The following is a 10894-nucleotide window of genomic DNA, read 5'->3' as shown; positions in this document are numbered from 1 at the left end:
CAGGTGAGTTTCAATTACCATGACAATTGTGCATAGTAATACATGTGGAAACAGTTTACAGGTGTAGAAGATAATGATCAAAACTCAGTTATGCTTTGGATTTATTTTTTAATCATCTGATGTCCATTCAAATTATAATACAATGAAAATTGCAACTGCCTAATGTATTGCCTTTTTCATTCTAGAAAGGAGCATAAATATAGTACCGATGCATCAATTTGTAAACATACACAACAAAAGTTCTCTAGCAAGCACGCACAGGGTTCTCAAGAAAGAAGTGATCCATTCAAATGGACACCGAGTTAGATAGTAGTAAGTGGTAACTGACTTGACTGAGAAAAAACAGGAGGCACACAGGAGGTTGTACTGTTAGGATGCAACAGAATAGATCAATAGACAGAGATTGTTTTTTTTTTGTTTTGTTTATGGGAGCACTGAGAAACTTCGCTAGCAAGCAGGATTCCAAAAACATATAATGATTGTATAAGACTACAGAGTGCTTCAAAATACAAAATTTCTGAGCAATGATTTCCTATACATGTAACCAAATGCAAACCAGAACGATCTAACACCGGTTAGCTGAACAGTTTCCTTTTGTCTTTTTGATGAATGATGAGTACATAACCTAATAAAAAATCAGTTCCTAACAAAATTAACTCGTGTTACAGATTTCAGGACACTGATCAGTGATCAACACAACCTAACCTCATAGACCAAAAAGAAAAAACAAGTGCTGAAATCAAATCTAAAACATATAAATACCTCACGGATGTACAAAGAAATCAAACCTCAAATGCCTCGCAGATGGACCAAGAATAAATCAAGAATGGAAAGGAAGATAATGGGTGGTAGTGTGGTTCAGTACCTCTCCTGGCTCCTGCCCAGCAGCCTCCCAAATCTGGGCCTTGATGACCTCATCGTCGACCCTGATGCTCCTGGTAGCCTCTTCGGTTAAGAGCTGGACATGCAAACACAAATCACAACACAAAACCTTAGCACCCGGATCATGTTCGCTTCGCTGAAAAGCCATGGCTAAAAGTACTGTTCGCTGATTTGTTGTGAGAGAAAAACTATGTTCGTTCGCTGAAAAAGTACGGCGAACGGGGCAGACAAAAAGGAACTCGGTACACCAGGAATGACTCACGCGGCGGAACCCCTGGTCACTGTGCTCCCTCTTCGGTGCACCTTCATCTGCAGCTCTAGCAAGACGGTAGCAGGGTGAGCTGATGAGAAGTGAAAGGGGTGGGGGGACTGGAGGTGGCGCACTAGGGCACACCTGGATAGCGGAATCCAGCGGCCATCATCATTCGATGGCCGCGTGAGAGTCATGGCATCAGCAAAGCCTTATGTAAGAGCGAGGCTCGCGAGTAGCGAGGGAGGAATGCTAGAATTTCCTGGTCTGCTCCCATGTTGATTTCTTCTCCTGTGGATTGAAAGAGACTAGGGCGGACTTTTCAAGACCCCATTGCTGTCAAATGCAGTGTTCACCGTCTATGGGATTCCGCCGCCTGCGTCGGTCTGCTCCCTTGGCAGGCAGGGTATGAAGCCTAACGGACACCTTCAGAAGGATGTCATCCATCCAGTAAGTCACTCCAATTATCCCAAATGAGAAGAATAGAAAACAAAAACTAGCTAGATCATTTATCCATTCCACTTATAATTGCCATCTATTTTTAAACATACAATTAACAAATCAAGCAAATGCATCTTCATGTTTAGTTGTAGAAAAACATCATAGTCATAAATACTACCTTGATGTTATTCAGATGCATCTATATTTCTGACATTAGGGAGAGACTTCAATTCCTTAACTGCATCATTTTAATTGTGCTTCCAGTCCACTCCTCTGCATTACTCTACTCTCTTTTGACTTCTGCATCATTTTACTTAGTTCCCGACTGCATGAAAGCAAGCAAAGTCAACATTGCAATCAACATTCCAACTCCAATACATGAGACGAGTAGAAAACTGGAAGTGGTTGAGTTGGAGTACAAAACAATGCTTGCCTTTTCTATTAAAGAGGAATGTATATGTAACAATTGGACCAATAAGACCTTGCCTATCACAAACTCCTTAGGAGCACAACTAACTGTTTTTCAAAGTCGTGGTCACTCGAGCTTTCTGACAAGTTTCTTTTGTTACCAGACATGATCCATGACTACTAGCAACTGTGGTAGAACTTCATTTATGGGCAAAGCCTCCCTAGTCCTTACTGTAGTAAATTGATTCACCTATTATGTTTCTTCTTTATGTCATCGTAATAAAAAAACTGAACAATTGAAGAGAAATGAACTAGTAACAAGAAGAAAGAAGTATCTTTTTTTTTAATAAAGTATGACAATCAAGTTAGTTTCCTGATGAGAAAACAAATGCTGTGTTTGGTTCCCACCGTGACTTCACCTAGCCTAGCCTCGCCTTGCGGCACAAACGAAAAGCTTGCCCAAACAGCTGAGCCATTTTGGCTCTCTCACGCAAGCAAGGGAAATCTTGCCTGCACAGATTCCAAGATGCTTCAGCAAAAGAACCAAACACCCAAGTTTGCTTGGAATCCTCGCTTGGCTAGGTAGCACAGTGCCAAGCAAAGGAACCAAATGCGCCCAAAGATGCCTAGACTGTACATCTTGTGCATTTTGTTTGTGTAGATTGACTTGGTCTACTGAATATGTTACTTGGGTGAGGGTTAACCTTTTTTTATATGGGTTGATCAGGATTTGGTTTGCATCCAGAATACGAAAAAGGGTGAATACTATTAGGTGGCTGGGATTCGGTCACTTGAGTTCAAGGCGCCGATGAGTCACTGACATGTGGCCCGCCACATGTATGGAGTTGCGGTGGGCGCCGATGAGTCACTGACATGTGGCATGCCAGTAGCTCAACGTCACCCTGACCTAACTCTGAAAATCCACAGGCAAACAGGAGAACCGTGATGAAACAAAGTCCGAACTGACACCATTTCTGTTGGTTCTGTTACTACATAGTGCTGCATTGGCTTTAAAATAAGAATGTTTGGCAGATAACGTTATTGTTTGACAATGCAATCATGATTTAGCAGATAAATCCGGCTATGTTTGAACATGTCCAACCACTGTTAACAGATTAGCTAGTCATTTAACTCAGCAAAAAGATCACAGCAATATTTTGATAGGATAGTTGACCAGTCACTTTACTCAAAAACAGTTCTCTTCATGTTTTCACATGCACAGCTAAAATAACAATATAATTAGTAACAGTTTGAAGATTGAGAAGTGCTACAATTAAGACGCAACGGCAGAGGTAATCATATAAAAGGAACATAAAAATATTACCTTGTGATGGCATCTTTACTCAAGTAAGAGGAGAACTTGCTAGCGATGAACTGGTGACCAAAGAAATTGTTCCTGCGGAACCTTTTAGGGGGATATCCATCTTCTTCTTCTTCATTGATATAGAGGGCGCTTGACTGCAGCTTCTTGTTCCTCATGTTGACCTCAATCATCCAAAAATGGCCACGGTCCTTGTCCTTCAGCAAGAAGCAGATGACATCTGGATCAACCAAGCTCACCAAAGGATAACTCGGGTGCACCCGTGGAAGGCATCTGTGGCCAGCGCCAAAAAGACTGAATAATTTCTCTGCTACCATGGTGGTGTCGGCATCCATTGTCCATTTGCCTTTGTGCTTGTCATCCAAAGTCCAAGTTGTTATGGTGAAGGGATAAGGTGAAGGAGGACGTTTAGTAAGAATACAGACAAGCTTAATGATGCCAGCATCAGTGACGCACGCAATGGGTCAGGTGAGCCTGCGTCCTTGTATGGGCGGTGATACTTCAAAGCCTTTTTAGGCAGAGGGATGTAACGGAGCGATTGCTTATGATCTGGGTCGCTGCTGCTGTCAGTGAGGACATCAATGAGAAGCATGCCCTGGTAGTAATCGACCCAGCACAAGCATCTGCCAATGGGCATGACGACGTCAGTCATCCATGAGTAGATATTTATCTTCATCTCAGGAGAGTTCTGCACCTTCTTAACACTCCACTCTACAATTGAATTGCCAGAGGCAGGAGGTGGATGGTGCAGCAAGCAGAGCTCAAACTCATCATTCTCAGAAAACGTGAGTTGTGCCACCGTGACTCGCTTTGGTCGCCATGGCACAGGATGCCCACATCTTGGTCCGACATGATGCGCTGCTGCTGGTTCCGGTATGGCTGGAAGAAGTTATCAAGCTTGGGATTGGTGTCGCCGCCGTGGAAGCATGGGGAAGCAGAGTCAGGGTCGGCGGTGGCGAGGATGAGCATGAGTAGAGGAAGTAGTCGACAGGGAAGAAGGGAGCTCTGCTCCACATCAGAGGATCCTCGAAGGGAGTTGCGGTGGGCGCCGATGGCGGTGGACTCCGAGAAGCCTTCGATCGCCGGCCGGCCCGTCCAGTGGATGTACAGACGGGAGACCGCGGGCGGGTCGGCGATCCAGAGGGAGGCGCGGACGGGGCGGCCGACGCAGTCGTGGGCGAGCGCCAAGGCGCTTCGACGACCCCGCAGCGCCTCCTGCTGCTGCGGTGCACGATGCGGTCGAGGATCAGACACCTGGGACGCGTGGCGGCGGAGGAGAGGCAGAGGGCTTCCTCTGCTCTGGGCCAGGGGACCTCGTCGGAGAAGGGGATAGATTCCTGTGGGTCACTCCTAGCCCCTCGCCTTCGCTGGGGAACGCGAGGGAAGAGGCCAAGGCTTTCCCACTGTCAAGAACTTAGACCATTGCGGGGAGATGGGCGAGGGTAATGACATGCGGTGAAAAATGCGGATTAAATGCTCATTAGTTTGTCCGGAAAAGATCCGTCCCTTTTTACACGAGCGCTCCAGGTATTTATAGGCCATGCCCGGAGACGCGGTGAAATTACATCGGGGTCACCCCAGCTGGCACACTCTACTCAAAAGTCAGGGCACGACAGTAATCCTCCTTCCTCGGCCAACCACTCCCGGGTCCAGTTGCTGACAGGCTGGCTTCGCGCCATGACAAGCGGTGACCTTCACGTTCCCCGGGCGAGGGTCAGCTCGTTGCTACCATGTAACGGCTCCCTCACCGCGCTCCTCTAGTGCGGCTGACCCCCAAGCCTATTACCTAAACACACGAAAGAGAGGAACTGGTCAAGGGCACCCTCGCCGCGGGGGTGATGTCCAGGGTGAGGGCCAAGTAAGTCGGGCAGCTTCCGGTCGAAGGTCAGGGGAGGAGCGGTGCCGGGGTACCTCCCCCCAACAGTAGCCCCTCGATGTTCGGGCCCAGCGTGATGGGTCGGAGCTGTAAGGAAAATGGACCCTTAGCCCATTTACTTTGGATTTTGGTGTTTGATGACCAACACAACCAAATTGGACTAATGAATTTGCAAGTGTTTGTTTTGTAGTCCAATAGGGTGCAAGACGTGACTTGGACGAAGGCGACGTGATGATCCGATGACCAACACCTCAAGCAAGACATTAGAAGCACAAGTGAAGACCCAAGATATCAAGCAAAGTCCAAGCACGAAGATAGGAACCAAGCCGTACGCAAGATCGCGAAGAAACGAGCTCGCAGAGGCGACCGGACGCTGGACCGGACGTTGGAAGCGCGACCGGACGCTGGACCGGTGGCTCGGCAGACAGGCGACCGGACGCGAGGACCGGACGCTGGCGACAACCGACCGGATGCAGAAACGCAGCGTCCGATCGAGTATAGAGAGGTTCCAGGCGCGCGAAACTGCGACCGGACGCGTCCGGTGGCAGGCGACCGGACGCTGGCAGCGTCCGATCGATAGTTCGCGGCTGCAACGGTCAGGACGACCGGACACGTCCGGTCAGGACGATTTCAGCGTCCGGTCAGTAGCAGATTTGCGGGAGTTCGACCCCAACGGCTACTTTCTCAGTGGGGCTTATAAATACAACCCCCAACCGGCTATTTGAGAAGTGTGGAGCTGAGGAAACATACCAAGGGTGTTGATACACCATTTTAGTGATCTCTACTTGCATAGTGCTTAGTGCTTCATCAGGTGATTAGCGTAGGTGCTTTGCGAAGTGCTTAGGTTGATTAGACCACCGCTTATGCGCTTGCTCTAGGTGTATGCCTAGTGTTTAGTGAGGTTTGCATACCTCTTGCCACCCCGTGCTTGCGAGCACAAGAGTTGTACATCGGAGGGGCTTAAAGTCTTGCGAGATCGCACCAACCGCGTTTGTGGTGCGGCCGCCACCGTGTACCGAAGGGAACAAGGCCCACGGCGTTTCGGCCGAAAGCTTGATAGTGAAGACGGCGGGGAGCATCCGGGAGAGGCTTGCCGGAAGGCACATCGGAGTCCCACTTGCGCGTGGGGAAGGCCCGAGGCTATCCACGGAGTTACCCGACCGGGAGCTTGGCCCTTGCGAGGGATTCCTTGCGAGGGGCTCCAACGAGGACTAGGGGGAAGCTTGCGCGCTTCTCGATACCTCGGTAAAAATACTGGAGTCATCGATGGGAGTTTGCATATCTCTACCTTGCTCTTTAAGCTTCTGCATTTACATTGATCATTTTATTATCATTTGCGGTAGAGGTAGCAACACACTAGGAAAACCGTAGTTGCACATCTAGATAGATTATCTTTTGCATAGGTTTTGCTAGAGGTAGAAAAAGAGGCCATAGTTTAGAGTTAGAATTTTAAGTTGCCTAATTCACCCTCCCCTCTTAGGCGTCCACGTGTCCTACGAGTGGTATCAGAGCCGGTTGGCTCATATTTGGACCTTTGGCTTAACCGCCGTTGAGCCGACGCTAATTAGAGTGGTTGGGATGGATACCGCTAGGCCACGTTTTCCTAAACGGTTTTAAACGGCCGTCTAAACGCGTTTAGACGGTAAACGACAGGGTGCCGTGAAGTTTAGGGCCTGGGCGGACAGTTAAACGGCTTTCCCGTTTAGACGGTCAAAAACGGGAATAAACGTTGAAGACGGGCTAAACGGGACGGCAGGGAAACGGGAATGGACGCCTGGAACGGGAATAAACGGGCGTTTAGGTGATGGCCGCGGCCCAAATCGATGCACGGGAGCAGCAGGCGGGAGGCGGGAAGGGAACCGGGCGGGAGGCGGGAAGAGGGAACGGGGCGGGAGCAGCAGGCGGGAAGAGTTGGCGCCTTGGCGGGCTCCTCGACAAGTTTTGGGCCGGGTACAAGTACCGGAGGCTAGGGTTGAGAGGAAATTTCCCCGTTCTGCTCAGCTCGTACGCACGCCGCCGCCAGCTCTCGCGCACGCGCGTCCCAGCGCGCCGGCGACGAGGCCGACCTGCAGCTGCGCTCGCGTCGTGGCTCCCTCCTCTGCACGCACGTCGACCAGCGCGCCGGCGACGAGGCCAACTTCCAGCTGTGCTGGCGTCGCGGCTCCGTCCTGCACGCGTCGCGGCTCCGTCCTGCGCGCGTCGCGCCTCCGTCCTGCGCGCGTGACGCCGCCTCCGAGCAGCAGCTCCTCCAGCCGTGACTCCTCCTCAGAGCAGCAACAGCTCCAGCCTTGACGCCGCCTCCGAGCAGCAGTAGCTCCAGCCTTGACGCCTCCTCCGACCGAACTGCCTCCCAATCCCAGGTACTGCTCTGTCCGTTCTTCCATTTACTTGTTGTTCCTGATTAGCTCGATTAAGTACTTCAATCTTGCTCTCAATCTTGCTTTGTTATGCTTATGCTCTGATTCAATCTTGCTCTGATTCCCTATTATGCATCAATCTTGCTCTGTTATGCTCTGTTATGCATCAATCTTGCTCTGTTATGATTCAATCTTGCTCTGATTCCATTTACTTCGAATTAGCACCATGAATTGCATCAATCTTGCTCTGTTATGCTCTGATTGAAAGGTCGATGACATGCCATTTGCAGGATGTCATCTACCGGATCGACTCGTGCATCCATGGACCAGCCAGAGCCAGCTCGTGCCCCTGCCCTTAAGAGAAATTCTGATGATGTGGGGTGGGAGTATGGGGTTTTGATTGATCCAAATGATTTGAATGTAATCAAGTGCAAGCTGTGCCCAAAGGTTGTGAAGGCAGGAATCTATAGGCTCAAATTGCATATTTGCGGCAAGAAAGGAGATGTTCGTGCATGCCCCAATGCAACCGAAGAGGACAAAGCAAAGTGCAGGAAAGCTATTGAAGAGTCTGGGAGAGCTAAAAGGGCTAGAAGGGAGAAAGAACAAGAGGTTAGAGATGCTGTTACAATTGATGTTGAGTCAGATGCAGAACCGGAAGAAAAAACTGGGCTTGATGAGATTGGAGGCTCAGGATCGCGTGTGATGGGTCCTATGGACAACTTCACAAAGCCTATGGACTCTAGTTCGTTGGCCAAGGGGAAGAAGCTCCATCAGCTTAATATCAGTGAGCATGTCAAGAAAGAAAGACTTCATAGGTTCAAGAGATATGTGGCAAGATGGTTGTACGTTCGCAGTAAGTTTGTTTCAGTTCAGCCTTTGCAGCAAGTATTTGATTTTTGTTGCCTAACTTCCAAGTTTTTAACCATGAATTGCATTAATTTTTACTTTTTTAGGAGTACCTTTCAATGCAATCAATAATACAGAGTTTGATCAAATGATTGAAGCTGCCGGTCGCTTTGGGCCGGGTGCAAAGAAGCCTTATCAGCATGACTTGAGAGAGAAGCTGCTGCAAGAGGAAGTTCAAGATACAAAGGAGATGTTGAAGGCACATGAGAAAGAATGGAGCAAGAATGGTTGCTCCATTATGACAGATGCTTGGACTGATCAGAAACGAAGAAGCATTATGAATGTGTGTCAATTGTAGCATTGGTACAAGCTTTCTTGAGTCAAAAGAAGTTTCAGCCGAGTCCCACACTGGAGAACTCATTTTTCAGTATGTGAACAGCTGCATTGACAAAGTTGGGGCTGACAATATAGTTCAAGTAGTCACAGATAATGCTTCAAACAACATGGCAGCAAAGGATTTATTGTCTGTAGAGAGGCCTCAAATATTTTGGACTTCATGTGCAACTCACACAATCAATTTGATGCTTGAAGCAATGGGAATGATGAAGAAGTTCAAGACCACAATTGAGCAAGCAAAGGCATTGACAATCTTCATTTATGCACACCATAGGACCTTGGCATTGATGAGGAAGTTTACAAAGAAAAGAGAGATTGTTCGGCCAGGCGTGACTAGATTTGCATCCAACTTTCTCACCTTGCAGAGTTTGTTTGAGAAGAAGGAGCAGCTAAGGAAGATGTCTCAAAGTGAAGAGTGGGAGAAGATAAGCCATGTCAAGAGTGCAAAAGGAGTGCAAGCCACAGCCACCTTGGTGAGGCCAAATTTTTGGAGTTCTGTTGCACTTTGCTTGAGGGTATTTGAGCCATTGGTGAAAGTCCTTCGGATGGTTGATGGGGATGTGAAGCCATCAATGGCATTTCTTTATGGAGAAATCCTTAAGGCCAAGGGAGACATCAAGGTGGCTATTGGAAACATTCCTGGGGCAGCAGGGTTGTATAGTTCTATCATGCAAATCATTGATGTGAAGATGAAAAATAGGCTGGACAGTCCTCTTCACAAGGCTGCTTATTTCTTGAACCCTTATTATAGCTACAATGATGACTCCATCTTTCAATCTGAGGAAGTCATGGATGGCTTCTTAACAGCTGTAGAAACATTCTACCATGGTGATTATGATAAGCAAGCCCAATTACTGAATGAGGAGGTGCACAGGTTCAAAGACCGTGTTGGTCATTTTGGAAAACAAGTGGCAGCTGCTGGCTGTAAGGACTTTGACATGAATCCTGGTATGCAAGTTTTAGTAATTTTTTTGTTGGCTGTTGGCTGCTGCTGCTGCTGGCTGTAACTGGCTGCACAAGTTTCACTAATTTTTTTGTTTCTATTTTTTGCAGCCAAATGGTGGGGAAACTATGGAACACAAGTACCAGTACTACAAAAGATGGCTATCAGAATTCTATCCTTGACTTCAAGTGCATCAGGTTGTGAAAGAAATTGGAGTTGCCATGAAGGGGTAAGCATCCTAAATCCTAATTCATAAAGAAGAGCTTCAAATTCTCAAAATTTGTGTTGTATACACTCCTTTCACAATCTGATTTTTGTAGATTCATACTAAAAGAAGGAACAGGCTCACTTGTGAGAGGCTTGAGCAACTTGTGTTTGTTCAATTCAATGCTCTCCATGCACAGAAGAAAGATAAGGCTAAGAAGAACCAAAAGGTGGATCCCCTTCTAGCTACTGAAGCAACATATGCTCAAGGGTGGATTGTGGAAGGTGGAGAAGAGGATGAAATCAATGATGTTGATCCTGTTACGGGGCTGACGTGGCAGCTAATTGTAGAAACTTGTGGTGCTGAGGAAGTCACTTTACTTCGGAGAAGTGCAAGACTGAATCAGCCAAGAGAGATTGAAGAAGACATATACTCTGAACCTGAACCTGAGGATGATCATATTGACGAGGAAGAAATTGAGTTTGAATCTGACCAAGAAGATGTGGTCACAGCAGGCTATGAGGCAGAGGAGGGGGCTGGGACTAGTGACGATTGAGCTGCTCCAAGTCATATGATATGATCAGAGCCTTGTTTTTTTATTATGAGTGTGAACTATTTGTGTAATGTTGTCCTATTTGTGCCTTGTGAGAACTGAGAACTATGTTGTGTGTTGGTTGTTTGTGAACCATTTGTGATTTGCCTAATGCTTGCCACTTCTGCTAATTGCCTAATTCTGAACTGATTTGTGAACTTTCATATTACTGCATGTGGCTTTAGTTTGCAAAGAGTCAAATATTGGCATATTGCATGTGGCTTTAGTTTGCATGTCACAGTACTTATTTTCTCCTATATGTGCATAGATTATATCGAGTCAAAGGAGTGGACATGGAGTTATGCAAGTTCAGAAACTCAAATTATGCAAGGTATGTGCAGTTCTGTGACTCATGTTCTTTTCCCTTCTCATGTTTT

General features: G+C 47.4%; 2 protein-coding genes and 1 pseudogene across 2 annotated transcripts; 2 read left to right on the top strand and 1 right to left on the bottom strand.

The window, feature by feature from the left end:
- Nucleotides 1-597: 597 nt before the first annotated feature.
- On the bottom strand, nucleotides 598-7562 carry LOC136468941 (uncharacterized; annotated as a pseudogene).
- A 294-nt stretch (nucleotides 7563-7856) lies between these two features.
- LOC136468940 (uncharacterized) lies at nucleotides 7857-9621 on the top strand. Its single transcript, XM_066467333.1, has 2 exons — nucleotides 7857-8388; nucleotides 8489-9621. Exons 1-2 carry the CDS (start codon nucleotides 7857-7859, stop codon nucleotides 8737-8739), a joined length of 783 nt encoding a protein of 260 aa, XP_066323430.1. The 3' UTR covers nucleotides 8740-9621.
- LOC136468939 (uncharacterized) lies at nucleotides 8975-10629 on the top strand. The gene is made up of 3 exons (XM_066467332.1): nucleotides 8975-9725; nucleotides 9831-9949; nucleotides 10041-10629. Exons 1-3 carry the CDS (start codon nucleotides 8975-8977, stop codon nucleotides 10479-10481), a joined length of 1311 nt encoding a protein of 436 aa, XP_066323429.1. The 3' UTR covers nucleotides 10482-10629.
- The last annotated feature ends 265 nt before the right edge of the window (nucleotides 10630-10894 follow it).

This window comes from Miscanthus floridulus, chromosome 8 (genome assembly GCF_019320115.1).
Source record: "Miscanthus floridulus cultivar M001 chromosome 8, ASM1932011v1, whole genome shotgun sequence".
Lineage (NCBI taxonomy): Eukaryota > Viridiplantae > Streptophyta > Magnoliopsida > Poales > Poaceae > Miscanthus > Miscanthus floridulus.
Note: the sequence above shows the minus strand (reverse complement) of the source record. Positions and strands in the feature narration are given on the sequence as shown.

What these genes read in the sequence shown, in the direction of transcription:
- LOC136468940 (XM_066467333.1), top strand. Translation starts at nt 7,857, where the DNA reads ATGGACCAGCCAGAGCCAGCTCGTGCCCCTGCCCTTAAGAGAAATTCT. An exon ending in AAGATGGTTGTACGTTCGCA is followed by an intron (nt 8,389 to 8,488) that starts GTAAGTTTGTTT and finishes TTACTTTTTTAG; the next exon opens with GAGTACCTTTCAATGCAATC.
- LOC136468939 (XM_066467332.1), top strand. Translation starts at nt 8,975, where the DNA reads ATGGGAATGATGAAGAAGTTCAAGACCACAATTGAGCAAGCAAAGGCA. An exon ending in GGACTTTGACATGAATCCTG is followed by an intron (nt 9,726 to 9,830) that starts GTATGCAAGTTT and finishes TATTTTTTGCAG; the next exon opens with CCAAATGGTGGGGAAACTAT. An exon ending in ATTGGAGTTGCCATGAAGGG is followed by an intron (nt 9,950 to 10,040) that starts GTAAGCATCCTA and finishes TGATTTTTGTAG; the next exon opens with ATTCATACTAAAAGAAGGAA.